Source organism: Schistocerca piceifrons, chromosome 1, assembly GCF_021461385.2.
Source record: "Schistocerca piceifrons isolate TAMUIC-IGC-003096 chromosome 1, iqSchPice1.1, whole genome shotgun sequence".
NCBI lineage: Eukaryota > Metazoa > Arthropoda > Insecta > Orthoptera > Acrididae > Schistocerca > Schistocerca piceifrons.
Genome location: NC_060138.1, coordinates 20,318,324 through 20,344,452, shown reverse-complemented (window position 1 = coordinate 20,344,452; position 26,129 = coordinate 20,318,324). Strand labels below are relative to the sequence as shown.

The window sequence follows — 26,129 nt, the reverse complement described above, 5'->3', positions numbered from 1 at the left end:
TGAATTACTAATAGACCCCAAACCTGCTGTCTCGAATTTGCCAATTTCGAGACCCATTTTCATGATTTCGTTATGCCAAAGACTGAGTTTTGTTTGCACTGCCACTTCTATCATGCCTTAAACATTATATCGTTGGCAGAGACTAAGCTGTCAGCCGTTGCGTCTTTTCTTTTGACTGTTTTTAAATCTTCGCCCTTCACAATTGTAAAGAGAAGTGCTGAAAGACAACATCCTTGTTGGACTCCAGTCTATGTTTTGAATGAAGCGGAACTTTCGTTTCTGATCCATATGCATCTCTCATTTCATCAAACAGTCATCTTAGTTATGGAATACTGCTGACGAGTAGTCTGGCGTCAGGAGGCAACCTGTACTGAATTCAGGAAGTGAATAGCATCGTGGATATAAGTGCGTCTTATCGTCTTAACAGATTCTTCTGTCATTCCGTGAAATAACTTTTAGTTAGCTGGAGGTAGCTAGATGTTTGCACGTCCTATTATCATACTTGCGATTTGACACTGTGAAGTGAAGGGAGTCAGGCTTACGATGTTCTAGTAGACTTTCTCAGAGAGCTGCTGAACATTACTTGAGTTCTCAGGTTCCAATATTTTTTAAATAATTAGCTACATGGAAACAATGATTTGTAGTTAACTATGTTCATAAATTGTGATGTATTGCAAGAGTGTATTTTGTTACAAACCAGTTGGTAGCACATGAGCCATTGTGAGTAAATGACTAACTAGTATCCATAAAGACGTTAGCACGCAAATAAACAAAACTTTGAAAACTACAGATACGACAAAGTCCATAGTGTCTGTTGTAACAGTAGGTCAGAAATGATACAAAAACTAGTTCACGTTTTTAGAGCCTCGATACCACAGTCACAGCCAATTGTTACTTCCAAGGTTTTAAACATTGGTTCAGATATGTACTGTCGTCTTATCGGTGCTATTCAACTGTTATCCAGTTGTGAGCTACTAAAGTGAACACCAGTTTCTTACAAAATAAATTGTAAATAATTTGCTTTTCATCCGTAAATGGGTATCTATATACAATATGCTGTACGTGGCAGTTGACCAAAATATCAATGCAGTATGTTGGCTAATTAATTTTTAGTGATAAGGTAATAGTTAGCAGCACGGAAAAGAGAGGGAGCGCTGAGGTCTGTGTAGAGTGGGGAGGCTGTGGGGAATTCTAAGTTCAGCAGGGAGACTTGATTCGAGCTTACAGAAGCAGATTTTATGAGTGCTGGTTTCCAGTACTGGTGACGGCCCTCCACATCTCCCATGTAATCCTCTTCAGCCAGTACAGTCGTAGTAAGATGGCGTAGCGAAGCAATGCCACTGGCTTGCACAGTGAATATCCAGAACGGGCATACGTTGCTGCTCAGGGTTTCTCACTCTGATATGGCGCTCAGCGGATTTCGTATTTTATTACATTGCCAGTAAGGACAAATGGCTCTGAGCACTGTGGGACTTAACTTCTGAGGTCATCAGTCCCCTAGAACTTAGAACCACTTGAACCTAACTAACCTAAGGACATCACACACATCCATGACCGAGGCAGGATTCGAACCTGCGACCGTAGCGGTCGCGCGGTTCCGGACTGAATCGCCTAGAACCGCTCTTCCACGCCGGCCGGCAGTAAGAACAAAAACTATTCTAAAGCACATGTGTTTCTTAGGCATCTTAATTATTTGCATTGGATATCTGTAATGAAACTAGTGCATAGTGCAAAGCTATGAAGAGATAAATACAAGGGCAAGTTACTTGTGCGCAAGCATGAGAGCTCAGATGTTGCTATTTTTTTGCTATTAGAAAATAAGCGATAGCCACGGTGGATTTTTTGTTTTAGTTTTTATCCTGGACGTAACTGTATTTGGGAGCTTATGTCTTAATAAAATGAGCAGCAGCAGTATTGAGATATGGGTTTGTAGTACACCAAATGAAAGTGTCCTGAAAAACATTGAATTCAGAGCTGTGACGTGCTGCAAATTATCATTCTGCAATATCCACTGCGAGGTGTCTACTTCATTAAGGTGCTGCCAGCATCAGTGTGATTGGGGTGTTACACCCAATTACACATTAGCCATGCTGCCCACAAGTCAAGTACCAAAACGATAAAAGTACAATGTTCCAATTACATATTTTATTACGAGAACTCAAATGCTCAACTTCAAGTCCAGTGTACAGTGGGAGTCCTCTCAGGGACAAAGTCCAACCTCACGCTGCAGTCCCTATCCCGCTGTAAACACTGTTGAAGAGTGTCCCACTTCAGTCCGGCGCAACATGTGACTGGGGCGATTGTGATCGGCTGTGGACCCACTCAAAGGCTCTCGGCGATCTCTTGGCTCATGAACTCCAGAACTGCATTCGGGAACTGCGGGCTAGGCTGTGCAGTGCGACTTATACAGGGTGAAAATTATTTAAACCAACAGACTGTTGGAGGTTGCTCGGGATACCAAAACAGATATTTTTCTCTAATGCCATATTTTCTGAGAGGATTTCTGAAAACGGTAGAAGGAGTTTTCTCTGGGTGAAAATTAATTAAAATAACAAACTCTTTGCGGTCGCATTCTAATGTGTTTTCCTATGAAGCACCTTTATATGAGGACTTCAAATCTTACTTACAGTAGACAAAAAGTAACACACACAATTTTTAATTCTTTATTACCAAGAGAAAACAGCATTAACGCAGTTCAGTTACACCAAAAATACTTCCACTGACTTGTAACCAAAGGTTACACCGCTCAGCCATGTTCTTTCTAACACAGTCACAGACTGCAGGAGTGTCGCTAATTTCTCCTACTGCTGCTGCTACTATCTGGACAACCAGTTTCTCTTTTGATTCAACAATGAGTTTTGTAGATCCAAAAAAGTCCAGAGGTGTCAAATCAGAGGATCGAGTAGGCCATGGTGCAGGACCATCTCTGACAGTCCACTTTTCTGGAAACTCTCGGTTCAAGAATCGATGCACTGGACGACTGAAAAGTGCTGGTGTGCTGTCGTGCTGGAACCGAATCAGCCGTCTCGTAGCTAGTGGCATGTCAACCAGCAATTCTGGCAATGCAGTAACGAGGAAATTGTAATAATTTCGGCCATTTAATGGCCTAGGTAGGAGATATGGGCTAATTAAACAGTCCCTAACAACACCTCCCCCCTCCCCCCCCCCCCCCCCCCCACACACACACACATTCAGCTAGTACCGCGCATGATGAGCATCAGTGAATGTGGTAGGTTGATTAAACTCACTCCAAATAAGTTTATTATGGATACTGAGGACCCCATCGGTATTTAGCGAGCACCAACCATATCAGTGTACTCATTCCAGGTGTATCGCTCCATTAGTAAACGGGTACTGTGCTGGATGAATCTGAAACAGCTAATGTAATTTGGTGTGCAGAATCCAAATCTATCTTTGAACATTTTCTAGCACGTGGTATTTAATGTTTTAAATTTATTTTTCATATGTATTTTGCAATATACTGTTCTTTTGCTTATATGTCCTTAAATAAAACAGCAGTGCCAGTAGATCTTCAAATTGTCGCTAGATGGCACATGTGTTAAAGATTAGAAACTTTACTAACCTAATGGCAAGATAATCCATAGTAGAAAAGAGACTTCGTGATGTAGTGCATGTTGCAACATACACGATGCAATTCTAGCCAACTTATCTCAGATGGATGGATGGATGCAAGATGCCGTATTTCTTGGCTTCCAAAAAGTGCTTGACTCGATACCACATTGATGAGTACCATCAAAAGTTCAGTCCTGTGTAACTTCGAGTGAAACATGCGGTAGGATTGAGCATGCAGCATGTCATGGTGGATGGAAACTCATTGACAGATGTTAAAGTATCTTCAGTTGTATCCCAGGGCGACTCTTGCTGTTTATGTTATTAGTGGCCATGCAGACAATATTAATAGTAAGCTCAGATGACGCAGTTGTCTAGAATGAAGACTGCCTGAAAGTTTTTGTTACCTCAGTGAGTGTTTGTGGAAACAGCCTGGTTGAAAATATATAAAATGAATTTGGGTGTAACCTGGAGCAGCCACTGAGCACGTGAATGTGGGTTTTCTAGAGGTTCTGTGGCACCGTGGTCAGCCTTGGTTAACTGTGCTGCAAAGCGAATGAATGTGCAGCTACATGGCTGTGAGCTCTTGTACTGGTGCTATTCCAGGTGTATAAGTTGGTTTCACGTGATTGATGTCTGGGAATAAATGCTCGTTTAGGAGGTTATTCTGTTTGAAGTACCCGATTACATTTGAGCTCAAAGTATATTCAAAGATATAGGCCGGTATTTTTGTGGATCGCTTTGCCACCATTGGTATATACAGGTGTGGCCTGCACTTCCATCTAGGTCCTGGGCACAGTTTTTGCTTCAGTGGATCTCAGATACATTAAGGTTATAAGAAGGGCTAACTCCGGAACGAATTCTGTACAAAATTTAATAGGGATTTTGTGGGGCCCTGGAGCTTTGTTAAATTTTAGTGATTTCTTCTGTTTGTCAACGCCATTACCATTAGTAGTCTATATAATTCATTGGTGCAATGGTGCAAAAACAAAAGTGAGATAAAACTCATAAATTTTCCTCTAAGTAGGACATTTGGAAATGGGGTTTAGCATTTTTGCATTTGCTTTGCTGCACTGAATTTCAGTTCCTGTGTTATCTATAAGTTTATGAACACTGACTTTGGCACCATCGACAGTCTTTACATAAGCCAAGAATCTTTTGGGGATTTTGAGAAGTATTTCGATAAGATTCTGTTGCGGTAATTGTCATTAGTTTCGCCCACTGCCTTTCTGACAGCTAAATGGTTTTCAAGTAGCAATTCCTTATCTTTGCTACCATAATGTGTTTTACATCTGTTGTGCAGTAGTCACTGTTTTATCGGAAGTTTCTTTACAGAGGAAGTGTACTATGGGCAGTTCCTCCTATCACAGACTGCAGGTACATATGTGAATTAGGTATATATTCATCCAGTGCTTGGTCATCTGGTCTTCTAAACTTTCTGAATGTTTCACATTCCTGATTGAAATATAACACTACTGCCCCTTTGTGTATTGTGTTAAGGACCTAGATGTTTCCCTTTTTTGGGCTGCCTTTTGTACTTCATTAATCATTGTTGTTACAAGTGTCTTACGGTCGCTGATACCAGTTGCTGTGTGGACATCGTCTAGGGGGTCAGCTGCAATTTTTGCCGTTAGAACCAATATATCTCCATCAAGAACGCACTTCCAAAGTATCTATTCTAGATAACTTTCACAGAAAGCATTTAGCAACGTTTCACAGGGTGTCTTGTCACTCGTACCACATATAAAAATTTAATTATTCCAATTGATTGTAGGATCATTAAGGTCTCGTCCGATGATGGCAGAACACGCACTGATGTGCCGAAATGTAATGACCGCTGCCCGCATCTCGTGGTCGTGCGGTAGCGTTCTCGCTTCCCACGTCCGGGTTCCCGGGTTCAATTCCCGGCGGGGCCAGGGATTCTCTCTGCTGGGTGTTGTGTGCTGTCCTTAGGTTAGTTAGGTTTAAGTAGTTCTAAGTTCTAGGGGACTGATGACCATAGATGTTGAGTCCCATAGTGCTCAGAGCCATTTGAACCATTTTTTTTGTAATGACCGCTCCCCCCCCCCCCCTCCCCATTTCCCTCCGCCACCACCAGCAGGCCGAATGTCAATCAGTGGCGTTGCGGGTGCATTACACGGTAAGGGGTGTACGTAAGCGGATCACAAACAAACGGGAATCAGTGTAATGATACGCAGCACAAATGGGGAAAACCTCTGAGATAAGCGACTGTGACGGGTGGCAGATTGTTATGGCTCGGCTTCTGGAAACGAGCGTCTCGGAAATGCTGAAGCAGATCGTTTCTGCAAGCGCTGCTGTCGAGAGAATCTGTGGAAAGTGGTAAAACGATGTGGAAACCACAAGTAAGCGACAAGGTGTCGGACATCCACGTCTCGTCGCCGAATGTTGAGGTCGGAGACTCGCCACTCTGTGAAGCAGGACGGGTGTGACTTTGGGGCAGACCTGATGGCGGAGTACAGCGCTGGCTGGTGCACACGGGGCTCTGCAGCAGGTGGCCCCTACATGTTCCCACCTCGTTCTAACTGCAGTCAGCACTTTGCCACCAAGATTGGACCACGAATCAATGGAAATGTTTTGTGTGGCTGGAGAAGTCACGCTTCTTATTACATCAGCTCGACGATCTCGTCCGGGTACACTGTCGTGCAGGGAAACGGCCGCTCAAAATACACTACTGGCCATTAAAATTGCTACACCAAGAAGAAATGCAGATGATAAACGGGCATTCATTGGACAAATATTTTATACTTGAACTGACATGTGATTACATTTTCACGCAGTTTGGAAGCATAGATCCTGAGAAATTAGTACCCAGAACAACCACCTCTGGCCGTAAGAACGGCCTTGATACGCCTGGGCATTGAGTCAAACAGAGCTTGGATGGCGTGCACAGGTACAGCTGCCCATGCAGCTTCAACACGATACCACAGTTCATCAAGGGTAGTGACTGGCGTATTGTGACGAGCCAGTTGACCAGACATTTACAATTGGTGAGGTATCTGGAGAATGTGCTGGCCTGGGCAGCAGTCGAATATTTTCTGTATCCAAAAAGGCCTGTACAGGACGTGCAACATGCGGTCATGCATTATCCTTCTGAAATGTACGGTTTCGCAGGGATCGAATGCAGTGTAGAGCCACGGGTCGTAACACATCTGAAATGTAACGTCCACTGTTCAAAGTGCCGTCAATGCGAACAAGAGGTGACCGAGACGTGTAACTAATGGCACCCCATACCACCACGCCGGGTGATACGCCAGTATGGCGATTACGAATCCACGCTTCCAATGTGCGTTCACCGCGATGTCGCCAAACATGGATGCGACCACCATGATGCTGTAAACAGAACCTGGATTCATCCGAAAAAATGACGTTTTGCCATTCGTGCACCCAGGTTCGTCATTGAGTACCCCATCGCTGGCGCTCCTGTCTGTGATGCAGCGTCAAGGGTAACCGCAGCCATGGTCTCCGAGCTGATAGTCCATGCTGCTGCAAACGTCGTCGAACTGTTCGTGCAGATGGTTGTTGTCTTGCAAACGTCCCCATCTGTTAGCTCAGGGATCGAGACGTGGCTGCACGATCCGTTACAGCCGTGCGGATAAGATGCCTGTCATCTCGACTGCTAGTGATACGAGGCCGTTGTGATCCGGCACGGCGTTCCGTATTACCCTCCTGAACCCACCGATTCCATATTCTGCTAACAATCATTGGATCTCGACCTACGCGAGCAGCAATGTCGCGATATGATAAACCGCAATCGCAATAGGCTACAATGCGACCGTTATCAAAGTCGGAAACGAAATGGTACGCATTTCTCCTCCTTACACGAGGCATCACAACAACGTTTCACCAGGCAACGCCGGTCAACTGCTGTTTGTGTATGAGAAATCGGTTGGAAACTTTCCTCATGTCAGCACGTTGTAGGTGTCGCCACCGGCGCCAATCTTGTGTGAATGCTATGAAAAGCTAATCATTTGCATATCACAGCATATTCTTCCTGTCGGTTAAATTTCGCGTCTGTAGCACGTCATCTTCGTGATGTTGCAATTTTAATGGCCAGTAGTGTATGTACCGCACTGTGGACACAGGCCAACGAGAACACTGTTATGGAATGGCTAGCTGCTGCATAATAGATGCGTACAGAGGAGATTGCTTAGCAGTTACTTGTGCATCCTACCTTAGAATACTGCTCTTGTATGTGTGAGCAATACTGAGGACGTAATGGAACATCGAACACGTACGAAGAAGGGTGGCGTGTATTGTAAATAATTTGTTTGAGTCACGGAACAGCATTGCGGATATGTTGAAAAACGTGACTCCGCAAACGCTTAAAGATAAATGGCAGTTATACTGTGAAAACCTACTTACAAAACTGTGAATACTAGTATTAAGTGACCAGTAGCAAACATGGGGTCTCGTCTTGCAAGTGATGAGCAAGGGTAAGTGGGAGCAGCTCATTAAACAACCAGAGTCCGTTTCCCTCGCGATGGCAGCACACTGTCATAGCATTATAGTACACACCTCAACAACAGCTACCACGGAGAAGCTGGATTTTGATACAGTGTCGGTGCCAGAAGACCCGTGGCGTCTGCACTGCAAAGGCTTCGGACTCCATCTTGGGCGCGACATGATTTAAACAATGGAAGGCAACGGGAAACCACGACTGTTATTTGCGTCTCCAGGGGGGGGGGGTCACTTCAGAATGCGCAGATAAACCTAAACCATCTGCGAATCATTTAACGCATAGCAGCCTGAATTGTGCAGACATGTAAGCTTCCTATAGTGGAGGGAGAAATGCATGTTCGTGATGTAGGTGTACTTGAAATCAGCATGACAAACTGGAAATGGTGTGGTCACTTTGTGATCCACGTAAAGAATACGGTGTATTTTTTTTTTTTGGAAGTGAGGGTGGTAGTATAAATTGCAAATCTGGGTAATGCAGTCATTGTTACCAGCCCATTTGTCATAGAATAATTTCCACTAAAATTAATGCTTCTCTTTACATGATCAAAATCATTCGGGTTTACACTCCTACAGCAGATTCATCGAACATAGAAAACGATGACTTTCGTGAGCTGCTAGACCACCATCAGAAAGATACCGAAAAAGGAAACATTAGACTACCAGAGTGATTTTAATGCGAAGACAGGGGAGACTGCATACGCTGGGCATACGAGACCTGTGGCTGGGCTTCACGGCTCGGGACTGAGAAATAAACGTACGGAGCAGATACTGGAATCTTGTGCCAACAACAACTTATCCAATCGAATACCCTTCTCCAACATCATCCACAACGTCATTGCATATAGATTTCTTCTGGCGATAGCGACAGTAATCACACTGATTTCATTTCGGTGAGGCAACATTGCCATAGTTTGGTCCTGTATCAGTAACCATACAACGCTATCCTTGGAAATATGGATAAAATTGAAATTGATCAATAACGTAACAGTAAGACAAGTTCATGTTACAGAAAAAACAGTCTCGGAGATTTTGGTGAAAGAATAAGACCAAAAGTCAAGCAAGTAATGGAAGAAGATGTAGCCTCCCCCCCTCCACCCCCCTCCCCCCCTCAAATCGTGAGACACAATGAAGGAAATAAACACTTTGTCTCTTCCTGAGAGATCCCTCAAGCAAAGCACCCCCAGATTTGGAGCACTCCTCTACTGCTGACCAGAGAGAGGAGCGCACTGTACAGACACGGCACGCATGCTGCCCAGCTTGAAGAAGTGTACAAAGTACTTAGCTGCAAACCACAGCACAGCTGCTCAGCTGTCAAGACAAGTATCTCACCGCTGTTTGTAATAATGCAGACCAGCATCATGAGGTAAAGCAAAAACATGGCCTTTCCACGAATGTAAACAGATTTACCTGGGAGTTCAAAGCGCGCACATGGTTCATAGAAGATGTAAATGGCAATCTCAATACTGACATGACAGAAACGATAAGTGAAAACAACTCTGTGAAACCCTGTATTCCAAAAGAAACAATATCGACGAAGAAAACATTTACGTGGAATCAGATACGGAACCTAATATTCTACCTCAGTGAAACTGAAAATACCATCAAGCATTTCAAAAACAACAAAGTCGCAGTTATAGATAGCGGTCCCAGGAAATGCTAACTGTGATGGGAGAAGAAGGCATACATGTTTTACATTTAATAATGTAATATGGTTCAAATGGTTCAAATGGCTCTGAGCACTATGGGACTTAGCTTCTGAGGTCATCAGTCCCCTAGAACTTAGAACTACTTAAACCACCTAACTAAGCTAAGGACATCACACACATCCATGCCTGAGGCAGGATTCAAACCTGCGATCGTAGCGGTCACGCGGTTCCAGACTGTAGCGCCTAGAACCGCACGGCCACCACGGACGGCTAATATGTAATATGGTTTAGGAAACTGGTGAAAGGCGTAAAGAGTGGACTATATGTGTCCTAATTCCTCTTCACAAAAAGGCTCACCTAAGGACTGCTCCAATTAATGGACTGTAGTAATAACATCACTTGTTAGCAAAGTCCTCGTGTACATAACGTATCAACCAATCTCTATAGAAATTCCTGCAGTCTCAGATATCAGCACAACAAGTAGATTTTGTGACACATAAATATGCTTGAGAGACAGTCTTGAATTTGAGGCAGATAACTGAAAAATGCCATGAGTTCTGCGTCCCAGCCTACATTCGTTTCCTAGATCACAAAGTCTTTGATTGTGTTGTTTAGGACAAGTTGTGGTATGTGCTCAATGAGTTTTGGGTTCCTAAACACCTTAAAACGTCTTTACAACAGTCAAACTGCAACAATAAAGGCGCATGGTGAATACTCGCAGTTTTTCAATGTGACAAATGGAGTCAGGCAAGGTTGTCTACTGTCAGCTCTGTATACTCCGTAACATCCACTCAGAGCTAGTCATCAGGGGTGCACTTGGTGGCTGGGATGTTGAAATTTCAATTAGCCACAGGGAAATCGACAATCTATAATTTGCTGGTGATACTACCCCTATGGCAGGAAGTGAGAGAAAACTGATCTGTTCTCCAGAGTTAAAACTATTTGTTTTAATTTTGGCCTAGAGGTAAACATGAAGAAGATGAAACTGATGGTTATTAATTGCCATGGTTTAAATCAAATGCCGCTTACAGGTCCCTTAAATGATCTTACAGGTTCCTTAAATGATCTGGAAATAGGGAATGATTGTGGATATCTAGGATCCCTCGTCAGTGACACAAGAAAGTGCGATAAGGAAATAAAAAGACAAATCAGCCTTGGCTGAGTCGCAGTGGTTAAATTGACTAAGGTCTGGCAGAATTGGGTAACATCCGAAACAACAAAAATATTCTTGGTGGAATCATTGGTGTTGCTTGCATTATTGTACGGCTGCAACACGTGAACCATGGAAGCTAGAGGCGAGAAAAAAACATGCCTTTGAGATGTGGTGCTGGCAGAAGGTTACACTTACTGTGGACAGAAAGAAGAAAGAAAGAAGAAATAATGCTTCCATTATGGAAGAGCTTAGCACTAGACGTAGTGTATCATCCCGTGCTAGTCAAACATACTTCCACTTCCTTGGGAACATTTTAAGGATAGAAGGGGGATAATTTAAAAAAGATCAACTTGCAAGGCAAAATGTAAGGCAAAAGACAACAATGAAGAGCAGCAAGTAGATTACTGGATCAAGCAAAGAACAGTGCCGGTCTGCTGCTTCACCTTGTCTTAAGAAGAGTGGAAGATTGCTGTGGATGGCAATGTGTGATCGAAGATTCATTTATTTTAGAAATGAATAAAGAGATGAGGTTGTGATAATCAGAAATGAGTAACTTGTTGTTGTTTTTGATTATGATGTTGATGATGTTGTTATAAGAAGCAACTGCTACATCCATTTAAAGTAGTTTGGTCCATGTTTCTACTACTACTACCACTACTACTACTGCTGCTGCTAATAATAGTAATAATAATAATAAATATTTATAGGGGATGCTATCATATTGCAGTACCACTGCTCACCTCAGAATCGATAGCTGCCCCTTTAGAGAACGACTAGACTGTGTGTTAGTGGTTCATGCGTGAACTTTAACTGTGGGCAGTAGTAATGTGACCACTGAGTGGTTTACGGAACGCTAACTGTGGCATTGCCAGAAACAATTAAAACTTCCGCTATAGTAGTTATAGCAGAAGTTATACGCAGAAGTACTGTCCAGTCTCATAGTCCATACACTGTAGTACCGTAGGACACATTCAGAGCTCAGACATCATGAGGTGTGTCTCACAGAAGATCGCCTCCACGCCAATCAAGATGGAATCCGAAAATATCGATCAAGTTAAAGCCGGCCTGCACTTTCCTCGCATGACCTGAAAGGCGGTGTTCAGGGCAATCAGGTTATGCTGTATTTCTGAACTGCTGGGAAGAATTTGATTCTGTTCCACACTGAAGATCATCAAGAACAGCAGGGTCGTATGTGGCATCAAACAAAAATTGTAACTGGATTGAGGATTTCTTTGCAGGCTGGACACAACATATTATTTTAAGTGGAGAGTCATCAACGGAAGTAGAAGTGCTACGAAATTGATTCACTTTTCGCTACTCTGGATTGATCTCAGATGCTTGTGACAAATGAAAATTTGTGACGCAGTGGGGCTGAAACCCAGACTCCCCACTTATCGCCAGCGGTCGCCCAACCACTTCGGCTACCCGAACACGCCTACATATCTCGTGGAGTCCGCAACCCTTATACTCTTACAGGGAGACACAAATATTTTATCGTCAATTTAGCCTGCTGAGGCATGGATACATTATTGATGATTGTAATATCTGTGTTAATACTGTGTCTGTATCTTCAAATTACAATGCCCGTGGATTTGAGTTCCAGTTCGGCACAAATTATCATTCGTCACAAACAGCAGACGTCAATACGGATTCTCAAAATGCAAATCAGTTTTGCATTATTTACGGCTACTGTAATCGTCAGAATAGACTCTGTTCATTCAGACATGCAGGCATGTCGAAAGGACATTGTAATGTGAAGATACAGATACTGTATAAACACAGAATGTAACTACGAAAAAAAGGAAAGGTAGCTTCAAGCATGGTTCGGGAATGTCTGTTCGAGATTTTTTATCAAATACTACGGAACAAATACTCTACAAATGTCCTCTCAGAGCTTGATAATGTTAGGCAACTTGTTTTAAATGTTCAGAAATAATTTCCTGTTTTGTCTCTTTGTCCATGTTCAGCAGTTTGGTTATGTTTGATACGATCAATATTTCTGTATTCTTCACATATAACCTATGAATTAAAGATGTGGTTCAGCTTAGGCTACCATATTTAAGACTCAGTTTCTCCTCACGTACCAGAAGCGCGTGACCTGTTGTGAACTTCAGATTCCATTTCCCGGTATCCTTTCTGAGCTGCATTTTCTTCTGTTCATTGTGTGAAAGCCCTTGGTTCGACATTTGTACACCAGATACTGGGCAGTGCACATCACTTATTTGATCTGTATGTAATTTGTTCATTTGTACCAGAATGACTCCTTCACCCTACATTCAAGTATACACTGTTTCAACACTTCTAGTCGGATCAGTATTGTGTGCTGGAACGGTATTCGGACGTGGGACGTGTTCTTTGTGGCCACTGAGCGATCTTACTGACTGTGAGCATCCGAGCATGATCCTACTTAGGTATGCAGAAGTGCTTCTGTGAGGTTTGGGAAGTAAAAGAGCTGTACTTTCATAATTTTAGCCGTGAGGGGAATCACGAGCCGTGGCTCGCTAGCTCAGTTGGTTCAAGTCCCAGACTGACACATGATTTTAATCCGTGAGGAAATTTCATCCACTGGTATCATCGCAGCCCTGTAAAATTTCAGCAGTTGTCTTTCCTAACCTGAGTTTTTAGCACTCTATTTAAATTGTATCTCAAACTGTGTTAAATTTTAATTTGTGCGTAATATGAATTTCGTCAAAGGGTTAAACTGTAGATTCAACAGAGATAAACTTGTCGAAACGCTTAACAGGTGTCCATTATTTACAACCAAATTGCAGCAAGCTAGTGATCTGCCACAAGAAGACAGAGAGCATACGAAGACAGAAACTGTATTACTGATAGAGGTGTCGCGATCGCATTTTTGCATTACTTTCATTAATTGAAACTGTGTTTGTTATGACATATCTTCAGAGCTCGGAACTGTTACTTGGGTGTACGCACATCTAATCATGCAGTGTTTGTAAAAGCGCGTTGTGTGGCAGACGCAGGTCAAATGAATGTTCAGTGTGCACGAGGAAGGTAATGTGATATTGATAAATTGTTTTTTGCACTACTGCGTTTAACTACAATCCTGATTTTTTTTTTAAATGGGCTGATTAAATTCTAAATTTATTGTTTGCAAAATGGTTCCTTAAAAGATATGTGTTGTCTAACTTAATATTTTTGCTTTCGTTTCAGATGGTTCCACTTGTTACTGTGACATCATCCATTAATAAGATATGCAGGATGGACTCTCATCAAACTGAAAATACCCAGAATTACATTACCGTCATACCTATTGAGTACCCGAGAAGCAGGGTGTACCCTCAAACACAGGAATATGTGGTCGATCAGTACAGGTAAAGTTACAAAATTGTTAAGGCTTTCATGGCCGCTTGTTAATAAACTGCCTGTTGGCTTCTGTCTTGAGTTCTTCGACCGATGTTCGTCTGATGAATTTCCTGACATTTCGCCAACACGAGAGGCTGGCATTGTCAAAGTTTCACCCTTCATTGCTGGTGGTAGACAGGAGTCGACCTCGCGGCCGCAGACCATATGTACCTGGCGTGCCAACGTTCGAGGGTTTCTCCACGCTCATTTCCTGCGACGGTCGTTCGCTTCAGCACGGGAAGCCAGGATCCATTTACCTTGAGGCTTTCTTCTTTCTTGTTGAAGCTATTCTCGTGTTTGTGTGGTTCTATAGCTCCTCTGAACAAGCGGGTGTGATAGCTCTTCTCTACAGCCAAAACTTCCGTGTCGGACTCACACAGCGCTGCCACGGCCGAATTCTCCAGCTTCCCCAACCTGCAAAGCCGTTGATTTCTGTGATCCTGGCATTGATCGATAGTCCAGTCATTCCAACATAAATTTTCCGCATGTGCATGGTATGCGGTGTATTCCCGACATTGCAAGTGGGTCCCTTTTCTCTTTTGCCAATCTGAGACACTCTTTGATCTACTTAGTCGGTTTGTAAATAGTCTTTACGTCGTGTTTGAGCGATATACGGCCGATTCTGCCCGTCACTCTGGAAATGTATGGCAGAAAGCCCGTACCCGACATTTCTTTTTCTGAATTGTCACTTGGCCGGTGTTTGGCTCTGTTATACTTCTAATATAACTTGTGGAGTACCCATTGCTACTCAGAACACTTTCCAGGTGTGCATTTCGCGTCTGAGTTGCTGCGGCTCACTTTTTCGTCTTGCTCGCGTTACGAACGTACTGATCGTGCCTCTTTTCTGGCTCCGGTGGGGAATTGATAGTTTGTGCAGGTATCGGCCCGTGTGTGTCGGTTTTCGATACGTGCTGTGTACCAGGTTTTCAACACCCCTTGTGACCAGCACAACTATAAATGGCAGTTTTTTGACCTTTTCTATTCCACGGTAAATTTTGTGTTGGCATGGGGGCTGTTCAGGTGTCTTAGGAAGTCAGCGAACTTGTTCTCACCATGGCTTGACACAACTGAGGTATCACCGACGTATCTGTCCACACCTTAGGTTTGCAAGGTACCAAATCCAGTGCTTCTGCTTCGAAATGTCCGTGAAGAAGCTGGGCACCACTGGTCTAAAGGAATACCCATGGCGACGCCTTCCAACTGTTTGTAGAAGTTGCTATTCTGTGGGAAATAGCTCGTGGCGAGACATTCCTGAAAGAGCTTTGTTATGTCTTGCGGGGGAAATGGAACCCATGTGCTCCACAGAGTCTCCGAGTGGCACTTCCGTAAACAACATCAAACCTGGCAAAACACTGCTCCAGTCACGCGTGGGGAAGACTGATACGTACATAAAGGAATCAAGCCATTTCATACAGAAGCTGAAGAAACTAGAAGTTGCGCAATCGGTATTAGTGAAAGAAAGAAGACGTTCAAGCTATTAATAATTTTAACGCCGACGAGAGTGTATTGGTACTGCCTGCCGATAAGGGAATGCGACAGTCGATCGAAGATTATGCGCAGAAGATCCAGGACCTTATTAGACCCGCCGACGTACTGAAAACAAAGCGCAAGTTCAAATGGTTCAAATGGCTCTGTGACTTAACATCTGTGGTCATGAGCCCTCTAGAACTTAGAACTACTTAAACCGAACTAACCTAAGGACATCACCCGAGGAAGGATTCAAACGTGCGACCGTAGCGGTCACGCGGTTCAGACTGAAGCGCCTAGAACCGCACGGCCACACCGGCCGGCAAAGCGCAAGTCTGACGTAGCTATCACACGGAATACGAATCAGTTAACACTTTCGTGAGCCGTGGGAAGCATGCTTGCTCCCCACTGCAATGAAGTCGCTCCTAGTCCCGTGGGATTCACAGTTCCCACCTCTGTACGGTGCTACCACCTCGTGAACAGTATAGGGTACTACTTCCAATCGCAAGTTCCCGCCGTTTTTGCTGTACCTTCGCGCAGAGGCATTGTATAGCTGAGTGTTGCTCCGTAGAGGAGCCTTTCAGTGCTGTTTGCGTGACATTTTGTGATTTTTTTCATCAAAGCTATAGTATTTACCCAAATTTAGGAAAACGTAAAATTGGAACGAGGAGGATTCCAGTTTGAAACAGAAGGAGCCATTTCTGTAGTAAAATGGATGGATAACCAACCGTCCAGTCACTTTCCTGTCCTCAGTTCATGACCTATGAGAAACAGCCACAGTGAAAAGGAAAAACAAGGATGGTACCAGTACAGAGATTTCTTGTCCTCAAGTTGTGGCAGAATACAACAAAATAATGGGTGGTGTCGATAAGTTTGATCAATTACGAGAAAGGTATGCTATTGGCAGACGTTCTGTAAAATGGTGGCACAGAATATTTTATTTCCTGGCGGACGTTGCTGCAGTCAACAGTTTTATCCTGTGGAAAATAAGTAAAAGAGAAAGTGGACAGCATGATCAGCTCACATACAGGATCCATCTAGCCAGACAATTGATCGCTGGCTCCTCATCCCAAAAAAGGCGTGGACAAAAACCTGTCTTTCTGGCAAAAAGGGGTAAAGTACCTGAAGATTTTCGTCGTGTGGCTGTAGGGGAGCATCAACCCATTTTAGGAGAAACCTACAGGACGTGCCGCCATTGTTGTACCAAAGCTGCGGAAAAGAGCACTCGCCGTGTTTGTACATATTGTCAAATACCACTTTGCATAGACCCATGTTTCAGAAAATTTCATGGCAAGTAATTGTGAACAATCATTGTAGCAAGAGAAGTAAATTTATCAAATAAATATGACATATATTTAAAAAGTTGTTTTTGTCATTTATCGCCAAGGAAGGGCAATGGGAAGAATACTTCCCACCTTGTTGTGTGACCTCACTTTCACAGTTGGAGCAAATTTGATATTCTGTATGATAAATATACCTATCTGTTAACTACTATCTGCACTCCATTCATTAAAAAAAACTGTTTAATAATTTTGCCCACGAAAGGGTTAATCAAGGCGACTTCTCTGCCAGCGCACATGCGGAGGAACCTGCGCAATACAGAAGCCCTATCACCTCGGCTGTATGCATCACCTAAGATCCATGAGAATAACGTTCCACTAAGACCGACCGTCAGCGCTCCTGGCTCAGCCACGTATAAACTGGCAAAACACTTGGCCTCTCCGCTCCAGCCGCACGTGGGGAACACCGACACGTGCTCAAAGGGCTCAGAGAATCTGAAGTAACTGAAACGTGCACCAAACGACATTCTGATCAGCTTTGATGTTGTTTCTTTGTTCACGAAAGTTCCACTTGCTGACACTCTGGAGCACGTCGGTTCCATTTCCCTTCAAGACATCACAAAGCTCTTTCATGCACGTGTCACCACGAGCTATTTCACGTGAAATGACAACTTCTACAAACAGCTGGAAGGCATCGCCATGGGTAGTCTTCTTAGTCCAATGTTGGCCAACTTCTTCATGGAAAGTTTTGTAGCAGAGACACTCGACTCAGCACCTTGTAAACCTAAAATGTAGTACAGAAACGTCGGTGATACCTTCGTTGTGTGGAGCCGTGGTAAGGAACAATTCGGTGACTTCCTAAGACACTTGAACAGCCTCCATGCCAACACAAAATTTACCATGGAATAGAAAAGGCCAAAAACTACCATTTCTTGATGTGCTTGTCACAAGGGATGGTGAAAACCTGGGACACAGTGTGTATCGAAAACCGACACATACGAACCGACACCTGCACGAATTATCAGATCATTACCCGAGCCAGAAAAGACTCATGACCAATACGCTCATAACGCGAGCAGGACGAGTATGTGAGCCGCAGCAACTCAGACGCGAAATGCACACCTGGAAAGTGTTCTGAGAAGCAATGGATACTCCACAAGTTATATCAGAAGTATAACAGAGTCAAACACTCGGCGAAGTGACACATCAGAAAAAGAAATTGTCGGGTACGGCCTTTCTGCCACACATTCCGAGAGTGACGGACAGAATCGGCCGTATGAAGCGCAAACACAGCGTAAAGAGTGTTTACAAACCGACAAAGATCAAAGAGTCTCTGATCGGCAGAGGAGTAAAGGGACCCACTTGCAATGTCGGGAATACACCGCATACCATGCATATGCGGAAAAGTTTATGTCGGAATGACTGGACGATCGATCAACACCAGGATCACAGTACATAGCGGCTTTGCAGATTGGTGTAGGTGGAGAAATCGGCCGTGGCAGAGCACGCGCTGACACCGACCGTGTAATAAAATTCACCGTCACGGAAGTGCTGGCTGTAGAGACGCACTGTCACACCCGCTTTTTCAGAGAAGCTGTAGAAATACTCAGAACACGGGAATAGCTTCAACAAGAAAGAAGAAAGCTTTTCACCAGAAATGACTACGGAGAAGCCGTCGGACGTTGGTGCGCCAGATACATATAGTCTGTGACCGGGAGCTCCACTCCAGTCCACCACTAGCAATCGAGGGTGAAACTTTGACAATGCCAGTCAATCATGCTGGCGGAACGTCAGAAAAATCATCAGACGAACGTCGACTTAACAACCCGAGACAGAAGCCAACAGGCAGCTTGCCACAGGTAGAGTTACGAACTGTGCAGATTATGTTACTTTTAACTATATATGCAAATATCCTTGTTTCATATTTTTTGGCAAACATTTTGCTGCTTCATATTTTGATATTACATATTTTAAGTTATTATCAGTGTTACAGTTCTAGATACAAATCACATAAGAAGAAAAAAATTCTTTTATGGTCTCTAAATTAGAGATGGGCAGTCCGCTCCAGAGTTGACAGAAAGAGCCAAATCTTTCTAAAGACTGGATGCTGGATGATTCAGAAAAAATGAGTGGTAGCTCTTCTGATTTTATATGTCTCTGGTGACTGGTACGAGCGGGATGAAAAGTCCACCTTAGGCTGCTTCAAAGGCGCCCCACCCCACATCCTTAAGAAAGCGTTTCCCACGCTACAAAAAATGTGTACACCATGTGCACATGTGGATTTGCATACATTACGAGTGCCTAAAGCTTTTCTCTTCCACGAAAACAGAAAACAAAAAAAGCTCCGTTTTTTCGATTTATTCGCTGGTGGGTAGTAATACTAATTATGACGATATGAAAGTAAACAGAACACTTTACCCAGTCTCCGAGTAAACAAAAAATTTCGACCCAGCCAAGACTCGAACTTTTGTTCCTCCGCTTCAGAAAAGGTCTCCGACTCGATATCCTCGCTTAAAGACGGTTTTGTTCTTAACGAACAATTCCGGTTGCACAATAAAAACTTCTTTCAGTGTTTAGAGCCGTTACTTACAACTGCTTCACTTTTGGAATTTTCCTGACAGTGGCGGTTTCCCTTATTCAACTGTCATTGTCAGTCTTCTACTTTATCTAAAACTACCTGTAAAAAGGCTTATTTACTATTTTTGCAAATTTTTATATTGCCTATTATACGTTACTTACTAATGTATACCTTCAGTTATGTACGGGCGCTGATGACCGCGCAGTTGAGCGCCCAACAAACCAAACATCATCGTCATCGTCACCCAGCAGCTGTGTCATTTTGCTCTTAGCGCAGATATTTGTAGGTTTGCCGCTTGGTTACTAGATGACACTACTAATCCTCGTGTCCATCTCTTGTCAGTGTCGGCTTACGTGCCGTTTAGTCTGATGCCTCTTGCGCTGTGTATGTGCCGGTCTTAACCGACTACAGGAGTTAACTTGTGCCGCCGCTTGCAACTATGAATTAACTATTCTGTGATAACTGTCTGTCTGTTTTATTATGACCTATATTCTTGACTCATGGAACAAAAACATGTCATTCGAATATAGAGCACTGTTGCTGAAAATTTAAAAGTTGACATGTGATTTCACGTAAGTGCAGTTTTCTGGTTTTTATTTGGGGATTTTCACATATGTAACTTTGTGATGTACATTACCTGTACCTTATATATTTTTCTAGTGAAGTTTTAGCATTCTGATGACGATAGTCTTAGAGCTTAGTCTTGGAGTTTTGTAAAAAAGTTGTGTGCAACCAGTTGGCTGTCTGTTACATTTTATATAACCCTTCCAGTTATTTCTGTATTCTTTAATCTGCTCATTTATATTTTCCACTCTCAGTTCTTTTCCGAGCCTACATTCAATCTCCCGTCCGACAGAATGTAGCCAGCTACTCTTCTTAGCAGTCGAATCACCAATGCTTATATTCTGATAAGAACAAGTGCTTCTGCTGTGTTGTCCAGACAAGGTCTTCAAGGTCCAGGGAGCAGTGGTTATCTTGAGAACCAGTGGATTAACAATAAGCTTGATCATGTGGACTGCGACACCGTCCTCTACCGTAGAAGCTGTGCTGAAGGAGTTCCGTCAGGTTGACAATCCAACAAAGAATTTTTTGCTACTACTGTCATTTACCTCCTCGAAATAATCAGTAAGTGAATGTTTTGTTTACAGTTCAGTGAAGATTACTGCTGAAGTCAAGTACTGGTTTAGTTCCTTAGTTGGGACAATGGGATCAACTGCAGCGTCCACTTTGCCTACTCTTCCCTAGGTCACAGAAGCTTTTCCATACAGCATCTGGTCTTTATGTTTTTGATTAATGTATTGCCATATCTTAGTTATCATTTCTCTCAGACTGATTGACTCTGCTTTCTGCTCGTAATCAGTTTTATTTTCCGGGATAGGAGGTCGTTTGTAAGGCCGATGTGCAGTGTCTCCAAGATGCATGCACTGTTTTCGCTCTTCCATTAGCCAAGGTGCAGGTTTTCTCTTCAGCTTTCCGGTCGTTGGTGGAGCACATTTATTGTGTAATAGAGTTACTTTGGTAGTAAATCCATGGAGTTGGTCTTCCACATCCAGAAATGGTATGGAAGTCGTGTTCCCACTTATCTGTGGTGCCTCCACTGCGAGTTAAGGCACACTGATACACGTAAAGTCTCTGTATGTTACACAGTTTATTCCTTGCATATTTTAGAGAGTAAGTCCTGAATATTATGTTGTAAGCTGATATTCCCGGTACGAATTTCTTTGCTTGTGGATTTCGTGACAAATACACAGGCTATTCTAAATGATGGACCCATTTTCAAAACTTCATTCTTATTCAAGTACAAATCCAAAAAGAACAAGCTTTATACCAATGAAAAGAGGAAGTTTCAAAGTATTTTTCATAATGTTTGATATCAACTAATAAATTTAATAATTTGTAATTAATTTGTTTTTGATTATTATTTAATAATTAGAAATGTGATAAATGTTCACTGCGGGCACCGTTGGCAGCACGTCAAACATCGACGCGGTCGCCGATCTTGTCTCAACACACACGAGAGCTATCTGCTGTTACCGAGTGCACGGCAGCAGTGAATCCGTCAAAATGAGTTGAAAGTGATGGCCAGCTATGTTCTACAGTAACAATACAGCAGACACATTGGTAGAACTAGTCGCTGCATGAATAGACTAGTTCATGCCATCACCCTCAACTGCGTTTCATTTACAACAACCAATAAGAAATTTTTTTAACATTATAAAGCCGCTCACATTAAATAAAAGTATGGCATTGGATGTCAGCTTTTAAAAATGATTTGCAGAGAATACCATCCTTTCTCTATAGCTGAAGAGACAGAATTTAGGGTATATACTTAGCACAGATTATAATTAGCCAAGTCGAAAAACTTTGTAAAACTCTGTAATGTCAGTTTGCTATTTTGTCAGAAACTGACATTTTGAGCCCGTGGTTGTGTACAAAATATATTTTGGCTATTACAGAGAAGATTACAGCAACTAGGTACTTTCTACAATGCTATTTATTTCTTTAAACAGCGCCGTTTCCGGTTTCGAACCGAGAGGTTCATCTTCAGACGGCCAGCTCACCTTTTACATTAGATTTCGCCGTTTGTTTCCCCAGCTGACGAAACTTCTTTTGGGGTGGTGGTGCGGATGAAGAATCCGCGCCATTTTGTACCAGTGCAGTTACGGTTGTAATATCACCATCTTTATATACAATCCTCGATGTGAAGAAACTTCTGAGTGTGTGAGTGGTGCTTTACATTATGTTCACATATATGTTACAGCCAAAACCCGTTTTTAGTTACAACGCGTTCTTAGTAGTTAAAACTAGTTTTACTGAGCCACTTTGTCAAAACGCGTTTTGCCTAGTTAAAACTAGCTTTAACCGACTTTCTCTTTTGAGCAGCAGTAAATTCTAGTTGTTAACTAAGCCTATCAGTATCAGCTAGTTTCAACTAGTAAGAACGCATTCTAACTAAACTAGACAGAACTAGTTTTCACTAAATTTATTTACAGGCAAATATTAAAATTAAGAGCAACTCTGTGTTGATTGAAATAAAAAAAACAGCATTTTTGTGTTGTGCAATGCAATATTTATTGGAATATTGATCATACAGCCAAACACATTCCAGGTAGTGAAAACAAGAGGCGCGGACACGAGAATGGCGAGTGTTGCTGCAGACTGGATGACAACGGGAAAAACATACTAAGACAAACGCGTGTGTACTGTGAAGAGTGCGATGTTGGATTGTGTGCAATACCATGCTTTGAGCTGTACCATACAAAGAGTCATTTCTAATAAATATTCTTCAAGAAACTGTGTTTCCTTTAGGTCTACCACTAAAACCCTTCCTCATTACATAAAAATTTAACAATAAATAATGTTTAATTCTGCAACAGCGTTACTGCTGTAAGAACCTTCGAATTGTTAGGTATTCAGTTGTTAGATAATCGCTTGCCCCCACAACAATGGCACATAAACGTGTCAAATACGTGCCGCTACAATGAGTGCTAGGGGCGCGGAAAGAGCGACACGCGCGGCAACAGTTCTAGCCGCCAAAACTCCCCGCCCGAGCAGCGCCGCAGCGGCCGACGATAGCCCGCCACTGGCCGCTTTTCGCCACAACAAACAACACACGTAGTCCACTCAAATAGCAGATATACCTTGCAAAAGGTGGGGTTGTTGTTGTTGTTGTGGTCTTCAGTCCTGAGACTGGTTTGATGCAGCTCTCCATGCTACTCCATCCTGTGCAAGCTTCTTCATCTCCCAGTACCTACTGCAACCTACATCCTTATACAGTAAAGCTGCATGTCCTCGGGAAAAATTACGGCTGTAGTTTCCCCTTGCTTTCAGCCGTTCGCAGTACGATCACAGCAAGGCCGTTTTGGTTAATGTTACAAGGCCAGATCAGTCAATCATCCAGACTGTTGCCCCTGCAACTACTGAAAAGGCTGCTGCCCCTCTTCAGGAACCACACGTTTGTCTGGCCTCTCAACCTCCGTTGTGGTTGCATCTACGGTACGGCCATCTGTATCGCTGAGGCACGCAAGCCTCCCCACCAACGGCAAGGTCCATGGTTCATGGGGGGGGGGGGGGGGGGGAGGGTGGGGTAGAAGAGTTTATTTTTTTCAATTCGTTCATATGGTTGGAAAGATTAGAAAACCGAGTTTTGCCAACAAAATTTCGCTTGGGAAAACTTTCTGCAGCCAAAAAACTTAGAAAACTTCGGCCTTTTTTCAGTTTTTTCAAAATATCTCCGTTTTTTTGCTCCTATCGCTTTAACGTCTATTTTCTTTTTTAAAGAGCACAAAATTCTCTACAAATTTGATTCTTGCCATTTTTTCTACTCGCAATATCTAAGGCGCTACAGCGCCTCAAAAAATACCAATTTTTTCAAATTTTGAGCACAGTTGCAAGATACCTTATTTTTGAACGCTATTTTTTCAGTTTCTGTTTGTGTAGTATAAATACATTATACATCATGTTATAAGTTGGAATTTACTACCTCACTTTCAGGTATTCAATTCCTCTGTATGCAACATGCGCGCGCGCGCGAACACACGCACACACGCAAAATAAATTGTCTCAGGTAACTGAACTATTATTAGCAGCAATAGGCAACCTAATTACGTAGGTAATTATTCTTGTGTATAAAAGCCACACAGTTGACATTAAAAATAAGTAGCTTTATTAAAATTAAAATGCATTGTCAGTTACTAAAAAATGTTGACAGTTCTGGGTGTGTCATACTTGTATTATCGCACTTAAGCGCACTTGAGACAGGTATGAGCATCACTTCCAACGTTTTGATGGGCCAGGTTCCTCAGTGTCACCAGAAATACCTTGAGTTACGGATTCAGGGTCTGCACATAGAGTTGATTTCAGATTGACCTCTTCTTTAAACAGCGAGTCAGCCTCAGCAAGTTCGTGGATTTCGTCAGCGGTTTCCTCAACATCCTCCATAACATCTTCTTAACTGTCTTCATATAAAAATTTTGGCACGTTTTCACAGTTGACCCCAATACATTTCTTGCAAATTGAAGAACATTTCAAACCCGCTTTTCTGCAGGAGCACGCTCCGCCACAGTTCAGCTTGCATGAGCATGAAACAATGTGAAGAAGTGCTTCAGGTGCTGGATCTTGGCTCATTATAACGGGTATTGGACCGTGTTCACTGTGATTCCAGCCCCATTTCTCAGGAGGTTTCCAGTTTCCCATCCAACTTTGGACTTGTTGGTGAGTCCGCAACGAATGGTGTTGTGCAGCATCTTGTGTAGGTGGCAACCGTGCAAGATTCAGTTTGCTTTTTGTGGCAGACGTGGCGAATAGCTGGTACCGTAAATGGTCTAGTCTGTGGGAACTGCTGACACCCCCACTATACAATGCGATAGTAACCTGTTCTCCTGCTGTTACTATATCTTCACGGGTAGCATGTGGTTTAGCGAACGTGCAAAGCGCTGAGGTTAGGTGTTCATTTTTCGCAACAACACTCCAAAAAAAGCGGATGTTGTTTCACATCCGCTAAAGGCGTGAGTGAACAGAATATATTCACTGTCAAACTTGTAAGATGCAGTGGAAAACCACTTATCTTCTGCATTTCCTCTTCCTAGCTTTAAGAAAAATAAGTTTTCAATGCCTTGCCCCAAACCGGTCATGAGTACAAGCAGGTCAACATCTCCTACAGTGGCAACACTTCCAAAACCTTTGGTTCTTGAAATGACAGATGTTACAGTCATAACGTCAGCACCTTCTTGTGCCTGGTGCACTTCAATGCTACACTCCAGAAATTCCTTTTTAAGAAGTATGATCAAACGCGCCTTGTTTCGTTCGTTGCACAAGAACTTGTCCTGAGGGACTTGGTTCACCATCTCTGATTCAACCACAACGTCAACCGAAGAATGTTGTTTGGACGTACGAATCCTCTCAGCACTCTTTGAGCTACATTTGTCTCCTTCACATGGATACCCATTAAATACAATAGCAAATTGAGATTCAAAATGACGTTGCAGGTAAGAAACATAGCTTTGGGCTATTGACTTGAAGCAAACATTTCGAGTCCAAGTCACTTTGTGGATAAGGTACCTTCCATCAAAGACAAAAAATTTACTCGGTCCGCCTGACTTTACATCTTCCACTGGAACGAAGGCATTGTAGAATGAAGATTTTGGTTCTTTTCGGATGCCTTTTTCTGAGAATAGGGACATTAGGTAAGGAGCAAGTTCATATTCCAGAAAGGCTTTTAACTCTTCTTCACTTTGTTTCATTAAAAAAATCCTTTGGAAAAGAGTGAAAGGATCAACAGGAGTAATTTCAGTGCTCCCAGCTTTTACAGAATTGAACGCAGAGAGGAGAGTCACAAATTTATCTTTTCTACGGAACTTTACATCGTGGATATTGTCACCAATTATTCTTTTCATGCCTTTTTCCCCCTCTTCGTGACACATATGACAATTAACATCCGACAATCGCCTTCCGCCTGCCAAAGAATAAATACGCTTTTGTCCGCTAAAGAACAATTCCTACATATTTTTTATTATAACTGATCATTAACGTCAATCAACTGTAGAAAATGTACGGCATCTGCATGCAATCGTATTACATATTGTAACACAAAT

General features: G+C 42.8%; 1 protein-coding gene across 2 annotated transcripts in view; it reads left to right on the top strand.

Annotated features, from left to right (window-relative positions):
• Positions 1–26,129, top strand: part of LOC124785009 (putative FERM domain-containing protein FRMD8P1) — a 343,120-nt gene that overhangs the window by 101,946 nt on the left and 215,045 nt on the right. For both annotated transcript variants that reach the window (XM_047254145.1, XM_047254144.1), the window contains one exon: positions 14,020–14,180. In XM_047254145.1, coding sequence (XP_047110101.1) covers positions 14,020–14,180 — 161 coding nt within the window. The remainder of the gene's footprint in view (positions 1–14,019; positions 14,181–26,129) is intronic.